The sequence below is a fragment of the Taeniopygia guttata genome, chromosome 5, assembly GCF_048771995.1.
Source record: "Taeniopygia guttata chromosome 5, bTaeGut7.mat, whole genome shotgun sequence".
NCBI lineage: Eukaryota > Metazoa > Chordata > Aves > Passeriformes > Estrildidae > Taeniopygia > Taeniopygia guttata.
The window spans coordinates 27239253-27261792 of NC_133030.1; the positions used below are offsets into that span (position 1 = coordinate 27239253).

Consider the following 22540-nt stretch of genomic DNA (forward strand, 5'->3'; position numbering starts at 1 on the left):
ACTGTATGACCAAGACCATACAAGATTGCTTTATTCCTGTTTGTATTGAGACAGTCACTTGTTTAAAACCACTACCTCAAATATTTCAAAAGCCAATGACCTCACCTAGCCAGTCAGTCTACGGAAAACTCATTCACAACTCTGCCAAGAGCCCTCCAAAGACAAATCATGCTGGGATGAACAAATGGAACACTGATCCTTCCTCCCATTTTTATGCATACGGCACTGCTTCTCAATGTTTCATATCAATACTTTTCAATCTCAGTTACTCCTCTGCAAGAACCTCTGTGCTGATGCACAAATCATAGCTGATGCCAAGTCAGAAGAACGCCAGTAAAGCCAGTAACTTCCCATCTGCAGGATACAGACAATATCAGCTACTGTCTACCTGTTTGTTCACTGGCTTCCTTGCAGTGGCTTGTTTACAGTCACTCCTCAAGTGCCAGTGAGCCAAAGAAAACGTCTTTAATGCAGTCCTGCTGCAATATCAGCCCTTTGCCTGTGGCTGACACAAATTATTATGACCACAGTTATTTTTCTGTTATGGCTGAGATGAAGCATGCTGGTGTCATCCAAGCTCAAAGACCCACAAATTCACCCTGAGAGTCTTTCACATGTGTCTCACCCACTACCTTGGGACCATAAAGAAATTTGCATTGAAGTAAAAGCTGTAAGAATTAAAACTGGTTACTTCTGTTCAAACTCACAAAGACATTTTCCAGTCAAAGTATCTAAAAACAACAGGTAGTTTCCAATGTGGCCTTACACACTGTTTTTCCAAATAAAACTATTGGATGAAAATCTCTCTAGACATGCTAGACGTTTAATCATAAAGTATTTTGTATTTGACCTAAGCATTACATGTGCCTTCATATATGAATAAGGGATAAAGAATTGGCCATATGCAAGAAGCTGGGGAAAGATGAAGGGGGACAACCAATTTGGACAACACAGTCAGCATACTAATAGATAAATTATAAATTATACCCCCCACTGTTATACAGGAATGTCCCATGCTATGCTAGTAACAGCAATGCAGAAATCTGCACATATGTATTTACTCCCTATGGCCTGGAGAAGATGACAGTCGGTTGAGAATGGAGCAGTAAGAAATCTGAAAAGCTCAGTCCTGGCTTGGATGATTTTGTTAAAGAGACCAGGACACGAACGGTCATGCCCAGTGGTAAGGATCAACGTCTGCAACTTTGGATGCAGAACAAAGACAGGAACTGAACTAGAAAGCAAGGTTAAAGTCAAAATATAAGATGAGAGAAAGGACAGATACAACACAGAACAACAGCCAGAAGCTCAGATGTTTAGCTGAGAAGCCACTTTTAATTCAGATTTCATTAATCACTAAAACCAGTAACTTAACAGGCTCATACACATCTACCACTGTTCAACTGTAAGGCCAGCTCACCTTGTGACTGCTTCACATCTCAGCTGAAGGGCAACTGGTTTTTAGGCCAAGGGTCACTGTCATTGCTTAAAGAGAAAATAATTCACTTGTTGTGAGGGAAATGAAGGTGAATGGTTTTGACTGGCATGGCATATCACACTTGGCTTTATAAAAAACGAACTGCAGTTGTTCAATCCTGTTTATTTTTCCGTTGGGTGATGGCTACAGATGGAATTTTTTCAAACCTCTAGAGAGTGGGTGCAGCTAGGAAAGAACAATACATTACTTAATTTACCAGTGCATTCCACATGGGCAATTTATGGGTAAGTCTGAGTTTAGGAAATTATAACAGGGAAGGATATAGCATTTTATATATTAATTTTTATAAGAGAGAGGTGGAGGGGGTAGCAATAGATTTGGAAGACACACATGGTATTCAGGGAAGCAAGAAGACAGCTGTCAACAAGCACGAATTCTGGGGGCAGCACGCAGAAAATGGGTGCGCCCACAAAGTGTGAGGGCGCACAAAAGGAGGTGGCTGACTCAGCAGCTGTGCAAGTATCTTCCATAACTGCAACAAAAATCCTCATTCCTGAAGGATGACACGTTCTCCTGGTGTGGTAGCTCTCTGAAAACCCAATTACTCCATCCAGTTTGATCCATATTAGGTATGCCTCAGTGATGGATAAGCTTGGAAATAACTCTATCTGCAAGAACTCTCTTTGGAAGAGTGAGCCCCCAGCAGCAAAAATAATCAAAAAGCAGGCAGGAGCAAGGTTAATCCATTTAAGCGAGACTAAAACAGCTTTTATTATTAATAATAATCAAAATAGGCTTAACTAGTGATGCTAGAAATTATCTGTGTCGGTCAAGCAAAGCACAGATCACGCAGCTACTGAGCGTAACCAGATCTGTGGGTAAGGAAGGAAGAAAAAGACAACAGGAACTGAGGATACTTGGAAAAAGACAATATACTATTAGATCTCTGAGTCTCTCACAGCATTTCGTTGGCTTCACCCCATCAACTCAGAAATCAAAGAGCTTCAAGCATCAGGCATTTGCGTCTGCTCCATCTTCATCACAGCCAGACACAGCGCTGCGATTAAAAGAATGGAGAAATAAGGAGCTTACAGATTCACTTTCCCCAGCTGATACGGTGACTCACAGCACCGAGGTATCGATCCACAGGTCTGGCCTCTGCCGATAACTACACGCCACGGGGGTTAATTTAACTCCCCACCACCTGGCACTGCCTCAGACACTCTGCAGAGAACAGCTATAAATTATATAGCACTCCAAAGGTGCAGAGCAGGAGAGCATTTTTTCAGCACATTTCTTTTGTAACCCATCCTCCTGCAAACAGATCTGCTTTGCTGCTTCCAAGTCTCCTTTGTTTTCTTCCTGAACTTATATTGCAGTCATCTACTCAAGCACAAACTGCTGACAGGACACTGTAAATTAGAGTCACAGAAAGGAAAAAGGGTAAAAAAAGAGTAGCCTTCCAAAACAGCCAGTCATTTTTGTCTAATATACCAGTGTACAGATGTGTGCATATGCATGCATACACACCAAGGAAAGCAATTTCTGCAAGGAAGTTTAAGTAAACATACAAATAATCTTCATCTTACAGATCTGCTGGTGATTTCAGAAATAGCAGTACCTAGAAAGAGTGTAACAATGAAAAGTGAAAGGACCCACAGAATTTCTTATAGTGATAGCTCCTCCACTTCAAGATGGCAGTATTGTAGAGCAAAGGACAATTTGGAAAGAAAAAAGATCAAAGCCTCCTCATTTTAAAACCTCCTTCATCCGGTCCTAACTTGTACCTGATTTACTGATAACAAACCCTTTACAGTCTGGGATGAAATTTAGTCCAGTTCAATCCTTGCAAACTTTTTGATTGCATAAAATAGATGTCTGAGTTTTACAGATGCTCACCATGGCATCTCACAACAAAATTTCTGGTCAATATAATCTCATGGCAGAACTGAACATCTGACTACCCATTAAACTGTATGTTCCTAAAATGTTAACCATCAGATTTATGCTCATAATCTTTCCTAAAATCCATTCTCTTCCATTCAGCCTATGTACAAGCTACTGCACAAATCTCACTGATATCACTGTATGTTTCTGAATCTAGGTAAACATTTCCCTTGGATATTACATCGTTGAGCAACTGTTATCATGTGCTTTCAGTTGTGGCAATTTTTAAAATGTTAAACTGATATATCGAAAAAAAAAATTCCTCTTGGACGGTGAGTGGTATTCCACTAAATGAAGAGTCCAAGGAAATAGAAGCTTGTGTTTGGTTGCTTCTTTTGTTCTGTTTGTTTTGTGGGGTTTTTTTGTTGGTTTTTTTTTTGTTGGGTTTTTTTTTTTTTTTTTTAGACACAGCTTAGCCCATGTGTTTTCTCTTTACTTGTAGTGATCACCAGATCCTTTACCAAGTTATTGTATTTTCAGATATTTCTGCACTTTAAGACATCCTCTTCCTCCCATTTCCCTGGCACTCAGGCATGAGCTCCAGCTTAAAATCTGAGAAATACAATAGAATACAATAGAAATTACCAGATACCAATATTTTTCATTGGCATTTCAGCTTTTGAAATGCTTGGGTTATAAGTATTAAAAAATGAAAATCTGTTTTATGCAGTCTGTTAGCCCTGCCTGCAGCCCTGCCGCAGAGGCTTAGCTCAGAGTATAAAAATTCCCATGTTCCCGAATCAGTGAGAGACTGTCAAGCCTGCTCCTCGCTCTCTGACAATAGTCAATACCAGAAAATTTAGACAAGAGTGCAAAACTACACTGGAGCAGACTATTACAGAATATTCTGCACACAGTATAATTTCTCCCTTTCCCCTTTAATTTTAAGTGCTGTGCAGTTTTCTTAAGGATATAAAATTCTTTCTTTACCATCAGTGATGATTGTTTCATGAGCAGAGGAAACTAACCATGCTGGCCTGAAAGGGGGAACAGGACTTCTCTCTGATAGAGAGTGACTGGTGCTCTCCAGACACTCCTGAGCTAATATGGCTTATTTCACTTAGGGTATGTCTGCAATTAAGAGAAACTTAGGTAAGGTAAGCCAAATTATGTACAGGTGTAAATTTAAGGTGCATTAACTAAGGAACTCCCATACAGATGTTTTCAGTCAAAAGTCAAAATGAGTCTGAGCAAGCTAATGAGAACTCCAAGCAATTTATTTCTTGAGAGTGTTGAAGGGGTTTAGTGAGTTCTAATATAGCTGAAATTCAACTCTTTTCATTAACGTGGTTTCACTTAACCAAGTACTCCCGGGTAGACAGGCCTGTGAAATCTGTATGTGACAGTCCTTGCTGAACCCTTACAAGTCCCTCATGCACTCGTGATGCTCCTGAACGTGGCATGTGAACAAATGGAGGAAAAGACTAATTCATCTTTGTATGTAATTTTGTCAGATCCTGTGCAGGCGCTTGCTTGCTCAGGGATGAGATTTGTTAGTAGCAGACAGAAAAAACGAGAGACATACCTCAGCTTGAGATTTTGGCAATCTTCTGCATATAATCATGTGTAAAATGTAGCATAACAGCCTTTTCATTTAATCTCATCTTATCTGTGATGCTTTTAGAAACCAAAGTACGACATTTGTGCATTTTGTGATTATAATTTTATTGACAGAAGAAGATATAATAGTTACCTCTAATGTATCCCTAAGGGTTGATAATTGGATGTAGATTGTATTCTGGGACAGGAGATCTGACATAAATGCATCTAAATCTCTGAAATAGACTGGAATGTGATGGGCCGGAAGGTAAAGGCAGGAGAATGATGCATTAGGTATGAATATAATAAGCACTTTCATTTCATAATTTCCAGCAAAATTTAATAGTTACATTCACTCACTGTCCCACTACAGTCTCCTCTCAAAAGTATATAGCAAACAAACAAAAAGAGGGAATAGAAGATTGAAAAAATATGAGTAGTGCTGGAGCTCTGTAATTTCTACAAGGAGACAGAAAGTATTATGTTATGAACTCAGTCTCATTCACAACCACCATTTTCTGAGCGTGGACTACAAATCAGAACATTATCCCCTTGGCTTTGAAGCATTTCATTAAGCAACAGCAGCAACTGGAAATATCACCAGTCAGTCATGCTGCTGCCTGTTCCTGGCCAGTGGAAAACTGCAGAATGAACAGGCATAAGGGCAAAAGAGACACATCTCCCACCTGGTGGTTTGATTCTCGGACTAATGCAAAACGGCTTTTGCAAGAACACACCAAACCCCTGGGAAACCCAGCACTTTTTTTTAATTGACTGCAGTGTCAAGTTAGGATGTGTAACACTGGGGGTGAAAGGAGCATTGTGAGAAACAAAAGGATAGTAAATTATCACTGGGAGCTCAGGAAAAGACCCAACCCTCTGGAATAAGAAGCACTACCCTCTCAGCTATACAAGAAGGGTTAGCTTTGATTTCTCAGTGCTGTAAGTGGTTCTATACTGAGATGACAGCTAAACTAGTCATAGTTTATTAAAAGCTGTGCAGCTGCATTTAGCACCAAAGTCCTTATGTGGAAATTCATCTATACACTGTACAGAACAAGTGTATGGCTCACTCACCAGAATACTGATGGAAAGCCTACGGAAGTCAACAGGTGTCCAGATGCAAAACAGGGTGTGTGCCTATAGGTGAGTGGCAATTCATCCCACTCCACTCCAGAATTCCATACATTCTGAATTAAACCAAGAGGCTTTTCAGATTTTACTCCAGAGCAAACAAGGAAGTTCCTAAGACTTGCCAAGTCATTTAGCGGCCAGGGCTCTCACCTAGTCTTGAAAAGTGAAGCCCAAGCCCTGCTTTTAACTCAGGGAGAGGAAGAAACTGAATTGTGTTCTCTTACATGGCAAGTTACAGTATTGAACATACAAAGGAGTCTCTTGAATTTTACTTGAAATTTCTCCTTGGAAACAGGATACTATTCCAATAAAAGTTTCCATAGTGCAAACCATTCTTGTTTGTCAAACCATAATTTCCCAAGTCTTTAATTTTCTCAAAATGCCTTCAGGTAGCTTCAGGAACAAGATTTCTGAAATGTCCTGTTGCAGTCCCTGTTTCACTGTCTGTGCCACACCACTGCCCACCAGACTGAGAAGCAGCCTACAGTAAGCCCATGAAAGATCAGGTATGAAGACAAGTGCAAAGTTTTGATCTAGCAAATAAAACTGTAAGTTAATTCAGTTTTCAATCCAAAGGATTTAAGAGAGATGCAGGTTTCTTCTATTTCACTAGAATGTCTATCACCACATTTGCTGCAACCCTGTCACAAACCAATATATTACAGCACTGTTAAGAGAAGTGCTTGGGCTTCACTGTCAAAAATGTTTTTGTCTGTTGCATTAACACTGACAGCTTTAAACGTGATTTTTAAGTACAGAGATTTGTTTTTCCTTACAGTATATTACTCAGTATTTTCCAGCCTTTGCATTTTACAAACTCCTGAAAGCATTTTGCAGGATAGGTGCAGAGCCTTATAAGCAAGCCTGAGTCCACAGTCAATTGATTTTTCTTAGTTGCTTTTAACTGACTCCCACTGCTCCCCCTCAATTAGCACATGGGTCCCCAAGGGCCCACTGATGGCAACTTGAAGGCTGCTGCTGTGCCACAGCAAGGCAGTTCAAGGGTTCTTTACACAGAACACAGTACTGGCCTGATGCTGGTGTAGGAAGCTGTACACCTCTACCAAGTTCAAGAAAACCTGTGGCAGCACAGCAGAGAAGGTAGTCAGAAATCAGGCCAAGTCAGAAATCTTTTTGAACATTCTGGAATTGTAGTTCTGGAAATACATATAAGTTTAAAAAGTATCGAGGATCGTGACAATCAGAGCATATCCTGTTCTGCTGATAAAGAAATCCTTTAAGTAGAAATTGTTGACCGAGCTAGGTTTTTTCCTACAAAGGCTTATGCTAAAAAAGCCTCAGCTAAACAAAGAAGAATGGGAGCTGAGATCCAAATGAAGCATCATCCCAACTCTAGAGAAACCCAACAACATGCACACACAGCAGCATTAGAAAGCTGCTGCCACCTATAGTTAACCACCAGCTTTATCCACCCAGATCCCAGTTACAGAGGGACACAGCTGCCTAATTGGCTCATACAATATTCAAAGGTGAGCCAAAACATTTTTCCAGTTGATACACACCCACTTCTCATTATCAAAGCAGCTTGTCAACATGCCTACAAAATAATGCCATGGGAAAAGAGCAGAGGTTAATCTGTAAAAGGGGCACAACTGATGAAGACCCACAGCTGTTGCCTCTGGCAGCCAGTTCATGCAAAGCAAGTCAGCAGCTCCACTGGGAAGACTATGCTCAGGCTTGCTAAGGGGTCATAAAATAGACTCTCCTTGCTCAAAATCAGTGTAATCAACTCTGACTATGGAAAAAGCACCTCTGGAGCTGCTGAGGCACTCAAGAACAACAGGCGCACACCAGGACAAGAAAAAAGTAGAAGCAGGCAGCACAGTAAGTATGCCTGAAGTCTCAGGTAAGAGCCTCAATCTGTGCTTCCAAAGACAAAGTAACACAAAATAAAAGTCACCAAAATGCTCAATCACTTTAATTTGTCCTTAAGGGCTGCAAGTGTCATAAAAAGGAAATTCAGGTAAAGTATGGAAATTACCAAGCTTCAAAACACTGTATTGTATTGAGACAGTCATTTCAGAGAGGATCTGGTAAAGGAAACACACCTGGAAGAGACCCATTCAGGCAGGGAGTACTGACTCTGCTTTCAAGCAGCTTCTGGCAGAATTCTGCCTTGTCCCAACTCCTTTGGCAATTTTATTGTGAGACACTGAAGAAAAAAAGGCAATTTTTAACTACCGGACATACAGTCTTAAAACATGAAAAGACCAAGGAGAGGGGAGGCAAGAGGAGTTCAAGAGGCTGCTGAAGAATCAGCTGCTTGCTCACCCTCTCATCACACCTCCCCAGACAGACTGTTTGCTGCAGGTGCCAGGTACCCAGCACACCACCTACAGACAAAAGCAGAAGGGTGAGGAGCTACATTTGAACAAGAACAAACAATGAGGAAAGCTGCCCAAAAGCTTCAGTTGCACCAGCCTGGCATTTCCCAGTGATTTCCACTGCCAAGGGAAGAAAGATGTGGTGATCTGCACACACCGTTTGCCTACTCAATTGTTACCACTTGTTCAAGCTTTGTCTTTCATGCACTATCCCGTATGTCACCTGTCAGAATGGGGGAGGAATCTGATTAGTTTCTAGACGCAGTTTAAGCAATAAGGGCATGGTAGACTGAATTTCTGGGCAGCAAAAGGCCACTTTGGGTACTATGACAAAGTATTCACTATCTGATTGTGTAGATTAAGGAGGAACCTGGCTCTTTTGTCTCTTCAGAGTGTGTGCAGCTCCCATTAGCGTTAATGCAAGCCGCACATAGGCACTGAGAGCCTGCCAAACAAGTGACAAACAACAGCTTTTCATTCAACATACATGAGCAAAAATGGAGCACATGACACTCAGCCATCTATTTCAAGCACATGACAGCTATTTAAACATTGAGTCAAATCCAGGAGTTTTATATTAAAAAAAATTATGTCAGAAACATTCACTGGGAAAGCAACAAGAATACAATACATACCCTGCCACATGTACTGCATGGAGAGGATAGTTCCAAATGATGTATGATAATATAAATAACAAAATACGAAAACTATGGGGTTTTTTCTCCCCAAAGATTGCCCAGGGCATAAATCCTCAGACTTAATCTAAGCCAAGTTCTCATGAGACTAATATAAATGATCCATTTTATTCTTCAAATAGAATATTCAATTTTTTGGCCTACACATTAGGCATAAATTCGGAATAAAGGTATAACCACTATAAAAAAAACCACCAAAACTAAACAACAAGCAAACACAAAAAAACCCCACCCCAAAACCACCAACCAACCAACTAAAAAACAAACCAAAAATTACCCCCCATCTTTGACTTGACATTGAGACACATGCTACAAAAGGAAACAAGAATTTCTCAGTCTCTATGACATGGAAAAAAAAGTACCATATTTCCTAGAGCAGCCTTTCCTAGGATATGCCGCTCCTCTACTGGGAAGGCTTGAGCAAAGCATCCATAGCACAACCTGACACCAGCAGAAATTTGTCGGGGCTGTCAGGCAGACAATCAGCATCAAGGACTACCATCTAGAACCTGAAAACCAGGAGCAGCCAAAGCAACATTTTGTTCATTTCATGCCTTGCAGGTGGCCTGGGCTGCACTTAATGATTTTATGCCCAATTTCCACCTCTGTTCCCAAGCGTGGGGCTGGGAGAGAATGTTACCAATTAAAGGAGCAAATATCAATGGTTCAATGCTGCAAAAAGAGACATTACTACTAACATCTGCAGTTTTATGCTGTACAGAAAAATATTTCCTCAAATCATAATAATAGTAGAAATAATAATACAATGCTGTGTAAGTTTATTGAATACAATACATTCTACAAAGCCTCACACAGGTTGTTAAATATTTAACAAATATGAATATTTAGTATTTAATAAGAACTAGATATTAATGGAAATAAAAAGTGATAGGCATTTCTCTAATGCTTCCAAAATTAATTCCAGTCAAATTATGCCCACCTATAAGAGGCAGCAGAAACGCTGCTCAAAATTGGGGCATCCAAGATGTTCAAAACTGTTGTAAGGCAAATGCTGGTAATTTTTTCATCAATTCATAGTTATTTTAACAGTGGCTAAAGTTAATTGAAACAAATTCTTAATAAATAGTAATAGATTTACTTTCCCACCCTCAGGGACTGTTGGAAGGATTAGTCGATATTTGCTCATAGCTTTCAAGTGGGAAATACTGTATGAATGCAATTATAACATTCTCACAGAACCCTTCTTTAGCAGCTTACTCTTGTCTGTAATTAGATGCAGTGATCAGATTATATTTTATATTACGGTAGCATTTTCCTTTATCAACGTTCAGCAAGTGGCTCCAGAGGGCACCTATGGCCCTTTAATGACTTTACTGTTTTTCAGTTAGCAACCATCAAATAGAGTAATCACATCCACACAGAAAATGAAGCAACCTGCATATATACACACAGCAAAAAGCAGAATGCTCCCCTTCTTAAACTGCATGGGCTTTGAGAAATTAGCTAATTGTAATATTTAATAATGAAACACATGCTCAACATCCTTGCTGCTTTATCCACAAATAGGTCTGTAGGAAGCCTCCCATCCTTGCTTACTCCACAAGAGAAGTTGGTGGCAGACTGCAGAGCAACCATCCCTTTCATTTCTCACCTCCTGGAACTAACAGGCTGAGTTTCACAAGTTCTTGCCATGTATTTTCTCTACATAGCCCTCCCTCAAATGGAGTTGAGGAGGCCTATTTCTAATAGAGACTGTCAATCTCCTACCAGTAAGAGGAAGAAAACAAATAGCAAAAAAGACAATCAGATTGGTTCTCACTGTGTACTGAAGGATACACAGTGTCAGAAATCATATTCTCGCTGCCTGCTCTTTGTCCCTGACTGGAAACAATCTAAGCAGGAGGGGAAAGGTTCATGAGAAATACATCAGCAGCAAAATTACATGAGGTTTGTGTCTTTGGAGAAGATGGGTTCAGTGCTGATTGCTCTTGTGGGATGAAGACAGTACAGCTACTCTTGTATTAGCTGCTCAGGGTCATACACTTCCACCTACAGAATTGCTGTTCACTGATACACATGGCACAGAATCTCTGGCCATGAGAGGCCAGTGGGAGCCTGAAATGGCATTCCATCACTAGCCTAGACACGACTGATTGTCCTTGCATGGCCTGCATTTCTCAGTGTCCTGGCTGTGGAGGCTTTAACCAACCGTGCACTAAATATACCAGGGGAAGTTAAGAAGGATGCACTTCACTCACCTCTTTTTTCACCCTCCCCTTTCCTTCCTCCCAGGCTCTGCAACATGTACACTCTCTGTATCACATGACAAGAAAGGCCAATCTGCAACATGTAAAAATGGGAAGGAGCTTTATATTCTGTTGTATATAAATCCCTGAAGATCATGTGTGTGGAATACAAATAAAACCTGTGTCATTTTTATCAAAATCTGACTGCCAGTGTTTTAACACAACAACAAAAAAATTAAACATTTCTGAAGTAGCTCAAAAAATAGCCTTGAAGGATGAATGTGATAGATCTTCTATTCCAATTCTACACCTCTCCTGTCTCAGTCACACTACGAATGCAAGAGGGAGGCTGCAGGGTATTTGTTTCCAGCCATCAATAAATAAGTGAAGTCTGTTTCAATTCCTCTAAACCAATCAGCTAAAAAAGATTAAAAACAGCTACCATTTGATGCTACTGTGACAGGTCCAGGAGAGGAACAGAACATGGCTGAAATATTTATCTTTCTGCAAGGCTTTCACTGATTCAGGGAAGCAACATCACCAAAATAAGCAAGCATGACAGTCCAGGGCAGAACCAGGTTTTAAACCTGCTAGAGAGCAGTCCGTAACAGCCATGTTTCTCTAGTTTTAAGATTAAAGACTCACAGGAAAGCTGGTGCTACTAATTTCCAGATTTCCTGCTAATCCCCCAACTAAGACTAGAAGAACACTGAACCATCAGTGTTTCAAGCCAAAGCACAGTTTGAAATGTGTCACTTTTGCAGCCATTTTTAGCCCCAGGCCAAATGGCATGGTCACAATTTACATTCACTCACACTAATGTAAGTTTTAAATAGGGGTTTTCCAGCCTTAAATCAGTGTCAGCCCATTGCTAAGGGAGCATATAGCAGTCAGGAATTTAATGGATTTAAAGGGTGGATGTATTGATGGCTGTGAAGTGGAAACTATTTATCCTGTAAATACTGTAACAGCTAAGACAGCTCATTATAATTTATTTGTATCAAGCACTAGTCTAGGGAAGGGCTGGCAGCTGCAGGTTCTGTTACTGGAAGAGATGTGGAACAGAAGTGCCACAGGGGCTGCTGCTGTAGGCATGGCTGCTGGTGGTGACCTGCAGCTGGGAATCTGTACTTGCACCTTTCAGCCCTGCTAACCAGGAGTCCTCCTCTGAGTAAGGCAGGCACATAAACATGCCTTCAGGTCTAGTCTCCAAGCAGTGCTACCTGGCTTTCTCCATGCACTGTCATGTATGACTTGGAATTGCTGCATGGGTCAGGCTAAACTGTGGGGATTCCCATCCCAGGACAGGACAGATATCATCAGCAAGCCACTGTTCCATTTGGAAAGCACTATGTTGGAAATATGTGGTTTAAATTGAAAGCCACCATAGCCATTTTCAGTACTCTCAGACAGGCTGAGATGCCAGAAAGCTGGGATGCTTGCTTCTCCCTCCTGCCCTTGCCAAACCTCAGAAAATGACCTTGATAAAGCATTTTAAAAGTAGGAAAGATGGATTTTTCAGCCAACTAGTAGCACATCCAATAACTATTGAACTGTTCTGGCTGTATAGAAGCCTGAGAACATCTTAAAGCCCCTAGCTTAGTGATTCCCAGTCTCCAAATTGTTCAGTTCTGTATAACCTTTCAACTGAATTATCTGAGAAAAAATTGAGAGATAATCCCAGTGATTTCCACATTAAACCCTCCTAGGCCCTGTGAGCATTAGAAGACTGGAGTGGGGATGAGAGGGAGGGAGGGAAGAAGACAGTAAACACTGCATACTTTATTTTCCTTCAAGGAGTACAAAATTTACAGTTATCTTTTAGTTTGGTGGGGGTTTTTGTTTTTTGGTTTTTTTTTTGCTGAGATTTGTTTACTCTGCTTTGTTATCAAGCCAACTAGAATGAGAACCTACCTCCTGCCTGCACAAAAAGATGCCCGCAGGCAAGCAGCAGACCTGCTGTTTCTCATTCCATGCAAAGGATGCTGCAAGTCAGCATTCTCTATTAGATGCTCTTTCAGCAATAACCCCGGTACTGGCTTTCCCTGAAGCTACAATTTTATGCTTTTTGACCATGGAAACACTTCGTTTTAACATGAAAATATTTAATCGTTATCTAGTGATCAATACTTACACATTTAGGCAAATGACTCACCTCTCAGGAAGAAAGGGAGATTTTGAGAACTCTTGAGTATGTGTCATCCAGAACATGTCTCCAAGGCCTGCCTTGCTCTTAGTCAGCAGTCTCCCTGAAGCCACTGAAATTGCCACTGAGACTCTCTCCAATTGCAAGATACGTGTGTCAGGTAAAAATCTAAAATTAGAGGTGTGCGTGGACATACTGTGATACTCAGGTCAGTTCAATGCACTTCGAGGCACCAAAATTCATCAACACTACCTCTCGTTTTTTTGCTAGCATAGAAAAGGTTGTTCAAGAAGGAATTTGATACAAAAATACAGGCATGCTTTAAAGCTGCTACAAGAGGTACCAAGACTTCAATTCTCACATGTTACTAAAAAAAAAGAAGCCCTTCCACTTTCCCATTCTTGGCTGTTAACTTTCATTTGTTTAGATGCCAGCACACTACACTTCATAAAAATTAACACTTTTTTTTTTTCTTTAAACACTTACAAGCTTATTTTCCTCTTGCTTGTACCAGCTGTTTATCTCCTGACTTGATGATTCTCTTTGGAAATGTGAGTTGACATCTGGGTATGAGCGGATGCTGTAAATTGCCTGCATTTCTGTCTACTTATGCAAGCAAAGATTAGTTCCTCCAACTAGAGTAGCATCTCTCCCAAGAATGCTAACATTATGATACATAACAACCCTCTTCTTTCACTGCTATTACCCCTTCCTTTTCATTCAAATACCTTTTTCTTTTGCTGAAGGCAAAGCAATGCATTAAGGCACTAGGCAATACAAATAAACATAGTTTAAAGAGAAAGCTTTCCAGAAAGTTCTTTTTATCACTTTCAATTGGCAGCAAGGAGTAGGTGTGAATGAAGTACAGATCCCTTGTCAGAGGACAAAAGGTGAAGTGAATCCATGGGCTCTGCCTAACTGAGTACAGCAGCTGAAGAAGCCTCTGGTCTGGATTCAATTCTTTCCCAGTATAGAAAAAATAGGAAAGGGAAAGGCAGCTCCACAAAGCACCAGGTACTTCAGTGTGACTCTGGCTTGTTCATTTGACCTGTCAGAGGAAAATATTCCATATTTGTTTCCCCTCATGCTCACTTTTAGCAATTTCTAACACCTTTTACAATTTTAGGTATCCTACGCTTGGATAACAGCAGGGGACATACACATAATGCATATCCTCATACCTCGTGATTCCCACAGAACTTTACAAGTATAGGACTGCTCCTGTGTCTTCCAACATCCAACACACAGGAGAATCCACCTTCTCCGTTGTCTTAAAGGATGACATATTGAGACACTGCAAGACAGCACATGACAGGTATCACGATGCCAAAGGCTTCCAGTTAAACTGTTCCTCCTTAAGCTAACTGGCTGTTGGCAGGATGGGAAAATCAACAGATGCACCTGAGCTATACTATACACTACTCACCCTATTTCAAGCTTCAAAGGTTAAAGCCAACACCTTAAATTACATGAGGAATGCAAGGCAGGCATGGAACTGAAGTGACACAAGCTCCCTTGAGAGAAATGTGTCTCAGACAAGGAACAACACTGTCAGAAGCAGTTTTACACATAATCCTTGCAGACAGAAAATCAACACTTTGAGGTTTATTCCACGACTCTTGGATTTGGTAGAATCAATGGGTAACAGAGTGGTATCCCAAATACAAAATAGTAACTGTTTTTCATAAGCTGAGAGGGGATTTTTTTGTGCACTAAATTGCACACAAAAAAAAAAATTGTACTACTTCTTGTGTACTGTCAAAACTTTTTTAAACCTTCCACACCCAAAGCAGGGAAAATTCTGTCGTTCTTTGTACTTGGAAAAGCTTTCTGCGTTCTAACCCATAAATAATAACCCTGAAAAAAATCCCACCATGGTGAGCAGAAAAGAAAGCACAGACAACATGGAATAAGCTGTGCAATTGTGGTTTCTATGAAGTTATTATTTATCTACCATTGAATATAGAGTATAGTGAGGAATAGAAATGAAGAAAAGGAGGAGGAAAGTGAGTTGGGTCTCTGCCCAGAGAAGGAGGATGCTATTTAGTTGAACAAGAATCAGCTCCACAGAAATGCTGATGGACAGCTGGGAAATAATGTGCTGTTACGAAGGGGGAAAAAAATACCATACATAACTTTTATAGGCTGTTATATGCAAATGATCCCTTAGCCTCTGCTTAAAGGCAGCTTACCATTGTGGTGTCAACACTGGTGAGAAAAGGAGCTGATGCAACCGGACCTTCTACCCACTATGGGTATTCATTGCCATTTTGATAACTTTAGAGTGGCAGGAGCTCTAGCTGATCCCTCTGTTTACAGAAAGGACTGCTCCAAATGCTCAAAGCTCAGGACACTGCATTTTAGAGTCTCCTTACAACCTTGTTTCTACACTTCAGGAAGGAAGCCAAGTCCTACACAGACATCTGGAGACACTATGGGAAGCAAAAATCACGACCACTTAGGATTAAATGTATGTAGGTTATGTTACAACGTAATAGAATAAAACAGTTTTGACGTAAGGAAAAGGAAGGCAAGAGGCACACTTTGCTGTTAAATTACATAAACACTGCTTTGATTGAACTGAGACTCCCCTATCAACAGATCAACTTGCTTGCTCACTTATCTCCTCCTGCTTCACACTATTCCCCCACACACTCTCTCTTCCAAAACAGCCTCCCTTACTCATTTAGCTTGTTCAACCATACAGGAAAATGTTTCTGAAAATAAACCAGTTCTGACATTATTCTGACATCTTAAGTTCTTGCTTTACCCAACAGCCCAAGTTACTGCTCCATCCAAAGCAAAGAATTCAGATATGTTCAGAAGTCTAGGCAGATCTGTTTGTGTGATGTGTTATTTGAAGAAGGGCTAAATTATTTGTGATTCCCAAAGTCCAGGAGACAGTAATCAAAGGAAGCACCACAGACACAAACTGTTCATGGAGCCTCTTTCATGTATTATGCTCATCCATTGCAAGCTTGCTGGTCACATGGATATTTTCAATTTTGTTTTTGCATTACTTACCTAGAGATGAGTATGGTTCCAAGCAGAGACCAAGAAATGTCTGCAGGAATGCACATAACACAGAATCAGGAATTTTAGAGCTTTCCCTACTTTTTCAGTGTCCTTCCCACCTTGCTCATAGTCACACTTTCTGACAGCAGGAGTTTTCCACAGAAGTAGTGTGACATGGGACTTGATCCAACATAGACCTGGCATTTGCTAATGCATTGAATCATTTGGAGAAGTGAGAGGCAAAAATCCTTTTTGAGCACAGGCAGCTCTGGCTCTCTTCTCCCAGTAGACAGAGCAAAATGAAGGATAGTGAAGGAGACTGGGGGGAAAGAAAAAAGATTTCAAGGAATGAAACTGCAATACCACTGACATTCACCTCACTCTTCTACTTATGCCAAATAGAGATGGAAGCACAATCCTGACCCAAGGACTTTATTAGGTGTCTTGAAGTTGATAAGAAAAGAGTAAGAGTCCACATACACCTCTGAACAGGGTCCAGCAACTATTTGTCCTCCCACAAGACATGTACACAAACCAGATGGAAACTCCTTGCTGAACACACAAGCAGTGATCTTCTCTAGGTTTTCACTACAGGTGTAGGTATCTCTTTTGTGCCTATGTAGTCCCCACTGCAATAGGATATTGATCCTAGGTAGGTGACTCTGCAGACAGACCTTCTGTAGGTGGGCAGTGCCACAGCCCGCCCTAGAGCAATCTCATCCAGAACAGAGCTTGCAGCCCCTAGCCTCAGCCAGTAAGGTGATCACCAAATGCACAAAGACTGCATCTCTGCCAAGAAACACCCCCATTCCTTGCAAAGCACCTGGTATGTCACAGAAGTGTAATTAAAAAGTATAAGCATCACTGCCTCCTGTTTAGTATTATTTGGATTGAGGGGCAACGAAGAAGCTCTCCATTACTAATAAGAAAAATAACTGAAACCTCTGAAAAGGCCTGACAGCTCACCAACACAGGGCTAAGCTCCACAGGAACAACTGTCCCCATGGGAACTGGCAAGTACAGTGCACAGAAAAATGAGAACTGTTTGAATTAACAGGGAACATTTGCTCTAAATAAAAGCTATTTTGAGGAATTAAAGCAAACAAATGTCAGCTCCATGTAGCAGCATGTTGGGATGTGATGTGCTGTAATGTGATGTGACACCTCACTTCATAAATTAAAGCTCTTTTTTCTCCCCCAGGGAAAGAGAATTCAAGTGCAGTCAAACACTTGCACTTGGAAGGTCTGCAGGCTTGACACTTACCCATTTGTGACTCCACTGATCCCCCTGAGAGGGGCCACCTTTGTGCTGCCCTGTTGGCTCCTCTGTCCTCCCCTGGCCCCAGGAAACAGCCACACAAGAAGCCTGGAGCTCACAAACAGACAGCAATGCCATTGCCCCATCACGGCTGCCAAGCTCCAGATAACACTCATCAATCGACAAGGTGAAACCAGCTGATGTCACAGCCAAAACTCTTGGTCTGAGCTTACACTTGTTTTATACCCTACTTATCCATCCAAATACACAGCAGTCATTTGAGATATTTACTGTATATGAACCTACCAGTCTCACAAGCCTAACTGTGGAATGAAAGGCCAAAACCCACCCACTTAGAATATCATCCCACTTCAGCTGGCATGATTCAGAGATGAAATGAGTGTGGGCTTAAACGAGTGTCATCACTCAATTCTCTGGCACTGAAAGCTGAACTGCACAACGATAACCCTATGGCTAAATGAAACCAGTTCAACACAAAGAGTGTAATGCTCCATGAGGAAAAAAGACAATTCTGCTTTCCTGATGCCCAGCACAGAGGAGCACACATACCCATCATGCTTCTTTGTCATACATAGGTCTTTGGAAAGACCTTCAAAAATAAAGAAGAAGGAAACAAAATGAGAAAAAGACATAAGAAATAAGACAATCTCGATGACCTTGTTTGTTAAAAAAAAAAAAAAAAAAAATCAGCATTTTCTAGTCATTGCGGAAGGCGCCAATAATGAGCTCAGAGCTGTACAACCTACAGAGATGCCAAGGCAGTTCATTAATTACATATGAAACCCACAAAGCCAAAAGACACCATGAAATTACACCAGTAGTCAACTTTAGCTCTTCTATTCCCTCTCATTTTCTGCATACTAAATCCAAGTCCTAAATTTGAGTATTAACTCAAAATGTAGCCCAAGAGTTTTTGTGACTGGGCCCTGCAAAACCAGAGGTATAGGCTACAGTAAGATGTAGTCAGAAATCTCTTTTTAAGATCCTTGAAATGTAGTTACCATTCTGCAGTAATGAAAACTGAAGCATGGCTACAACTGCAGCACAGACTGCAACTGCATCTCTTACTAATGTGCTAAACATTTAAGGTCAAACACAACATGTCAAAGCTTGCTCCAAGTGTGCCATTGCATCCTTCCAGTGCAGCCATGGCAAATGATGTTTATGTGAGGAGAGGTAATGCTGCCTCCTTCTCCTTGTGTGGTGTGCACAGCAGGGACACAATTACCTGCCAGAAGCTGAGACCTGGTGGGAAAAGATGCTCAGAAAGCAGCCTCTGCACCTTAGCATGTCCACAATAGAACTTTGCCAGGCATGAGGATGCAACCTGTTCTGGCTTGGGTAGACAGTTTTATAGGCAGCACAGTCCCAGCACACCACCCTGGATGCGACCTTAGCCCTCACCCCCTCCTGGGTGTTCGTTCTACTGCTGGTGGCACCACAGCTGCAGGCTAGCACTGCCCATGGTGCCAAAGCCCCACGGAAACAAGCTAAGGAACCTAAGCCAAGGAGCACGGCAATGACCTCTTACATTTCTTCCTTCCCCTCATAATTGTCAGCCCGTGCAGTGCAATGCCAGATGGAAACTCCAGCATACGCCCCAAAATCAGCACAGTCACACCTTCACACACTGAAGGTGTGTCCCTCAGTTCCTTAGCCTTGTACCTCACCCATCCCTGTGGACCAATTACTTCCCATTTTGGAGCAAACCCACTCACAGCTACCTTATGAGTTTTCATATCATAAGGTGTGGATGTGCTCTTTTAAATACTCAGGGGAGCCTTCACCCAATACACCACCTCTGATGGAAAGAGCCTTTATCTGCAGATCTCCACAACATCACTTCTCTTTCTACACTTAGGCTGTTGGAACAATGAGAAAAAGCTTTCTCCTGAAAGCAACTGGAGGCCTTTCTTATGCTGTGAAATGGTTTGTTAGCTCAAGACAACAAACTCTTTCTAAAAAAAGTCAACAGCAGTTCTGCCTAAGTTTGGCTGTAGCAGGACTATCCTTTTCAGCTGGAACTCTGTGACTACCCATGCAGACAGGCTCACCAAGGAAAGATGGCTGCTTAAGCCTGAAGTCTTTGATCTATTGCCTAAACTCTTGAGCAATAAGGGACACTTGCTCCCACTTGTAAGCTCAAACCACTACTAGGCTCAGATAGATGCATCCTCAGAGTTCTCAAGGGAACATTTCAAAGTTTTAATAGCAGTGGCAGCTGCTCTTTATAAGCTGAAGGCAACGATACTTCATTTTTTAAATGGAAGTGGATTCTGATTTATAAATATAAAAATTGAATGTATGCAAAAGCACAACCCTTCTTCTCTTTGCGCATACACAATTCAGATAACTGAACTGATCAGTCACCAAACTGAGCTGAAAGTCATTATGCCAAAGAAAAGACCTTGCTTGCCTAACCTCAATCCAGAATGAATCTAAACCTTTACTTTCCAACTCTCTGAATATGAATAGGGACAGCATGAATACACTGATAGGTCTTTTATTATAGCTAGAGGATGTAGCAATAATTAAAAACCAAGTCTTGTATGTATGCAGCTAAGACACTTCCCAAAGAAATACACTTGACTTGGTCTTTTTGCAAGATTAGGTTGTCAAAATGGTATTTTTTAATGCCAGTAAGATAGCACAACACCTGGGATTTCCACATAAAGGAAGCTTAGAGAAACTGCAAAAGGGACGGGTGACTACTGTTGTTCTCCAAACTTCGCTGTATTAGTCTGTGCATGTAACTGTGTACAAAACACAAGAGCTCAGTGTTGCAGCTGAAACGTGACACACAGAGATAGGGAATTTCCAATTCATGGTTTCTTCAGCAACAATTCACTTCTACAAAGCCTGCACCCATGCTTCCTGGAGAAAACAGCCAGCAATACACTGGCATTTTGACCAATCTGCTGTAGGAGCCCTAACACTTGTAGGTTTACTACTTCAATTAGGAGGTGAAACATAACCCTAAACCTACATCATTCTAACTAATTTCTCAGCTGATCTTTTGAGCTCTGCAAAGAGCACATTTCTCACTGAGCACTACAGGTAGCACAAGCGTGTGAAGTCAAAAGGGATATGAATTATTAAAACGTCTGAACAACAGAGGTTGAAGGGGAAAAAACAGAGAGAAGAAAAGCTCTTTTTTAACTAAGGAATGACAACATAGTTATTTTAAAGCATTCAAAAAGGTCTTTTCAAGGTTGCAACAAATGGTGAAAGAGAAAAAGCCTGCACATTGAGGGTTCTGACAGACTTCAGATAAGGGCAAGGGCACATGGAGATCATTAGCTTTGGGATGGGGCTCATCTCCTGTGTCCAGAAAGGCTTTTCCCATGAATTTCAATACTTTGCTGCTGCCTGGTCACAAATCTGGACGGAGAACAAAAAAATAAAGCAAATTTATGCCCGACTACTTAAATTCCAAATGTGAACATCAAGCAGCAGCCATACAGACTTGTGTCTCAGGCAGTGCTTCAGAAAAATCAGCTATTGCCAAGGTCTCTGTTAGTTGAGTTTATCCTCATTGTGCTTGGGAGCTGTTTTCACATGTGTCACTCTAGAAGACTTCACAGTTTTGCCTATAAACTGCTTTCAGCACATTTCTGACCAATAGTAACAACTTTTCCTAGCCAAATAGGTTGCTTATCAATTTAGAAATGGCAGTGGGCTAATACCTGGTGCTAGAGCAGTAGCACTGGGCAGTATCTCAGAACAGCTCCTTGGATGTTATTTGTACAGACAGTTGCACTCAGCAGGTCACTCTGCTCTGGCCTAGTAGGTCACAAAGGTTTTGCCACACTGCTACAGAATTCAGCATCTACATCTCACTTTCAAACCACAATCTCATATCTGCTGCTAAATGCAATATTTTTTAAGATAATAACTGAATAGCCCATGTTAATATCCAACTCCCCCTTTTGTTAGGCTCCTGAGGGATTCCCAGGCGCCTGCTTAATGCTTTCCTTCTCTTGCAATTTATATTTTCCAATATGCTACTGAGCTGCAAGTTGAACAGTTGTTCACACATGCCTGGCAAAAGAACAAAACGTGATGGAAACTTGAATTATTGGCTCCCAGTCTTTAAGACTTCAGTTTTTCCTCATTTTCAGAAGACTTTTTTTTTCCCCCATCTGTCCTGCTCCTTCTTTTCATAAGAACACTGTTGCCTGAGTCAAGAGAGAAGCAAAGAGAACCTATATTAGGTCAAGCAAATTGCAGCAGTGGGCAGCCCGGCTGGGGTCCTCATCATGGACAAGCAGCTGTGTGCTGCAGACAGCTTTACCTGGGATTGCAGAGTGCCCCTGCCAGGCTCCTATCAAGGCACAGAGGACAAAAAAGTATCTCTAATAAGCTCCATTTTCCTGAATTGTTGAGGAGGAGGAGATAGAAAATCATTCCTGTAACACCTCTGGAAAACTTGAAGAGGTTATTGCTATGGAAACTGCTCCAGCAAAGCAGGTGCAGAAAAGGGGAGCAGCAGAGAGATGCATGGTGTTCAGAATAGAAATTCTTAACACTTGAAATTAAACCCTGCACACCTCTGGCAATGCAATCTATTTTGGATAACATCAACAATCAGCCCTTGGTTTTGTATCAACAAAACCACAGGTAAGTGACAATGAAATGACCACATTAGGCTGTGCAGGAGGGCACTGGCTGCAGAACCACACTAAAAACAAAACACACCAGTATATATGGCAGCTGAGAAAATCTGGTATAGAATAGGACTATGTGTTTTTAACTCCAGCTGAACTAATGCAAACCTTACAGTGGAGCTTGTCAA

The 22540-nt window shown here is 41.2% G+C and overlaps 1 protein-coding gene across 3 annotated transcripts in view; it reads right to left on the minus strand.

Annotated features, from left to right (window-relative positions):
- LOC115495502 (transmembrane protein 263) overlaps window positions 1-22540 on the minus strand; it is a 200622-nt gene that overhangs the window by 70106 nt on the left and 107976 nt on the right. The window contains exon 1 of one of the 3 annotated variants that reach the window (XM_072929967.1): window positions 11318-11394. The exons of the other annotated variants lie outside the window; for them this stretch is intronic. Coding sequence (XP_072786068.1) covers window positions 11318-11363 — 46 coding nt within the window. The 5' untranslated portion in view covers window positions 11364-11394. Of the gene's footprint in view, window positions 1-11317; window positions 11395-22540 lie in introns of those variants that run through there. 3 annotated transcript variants of the gene reach the window in all.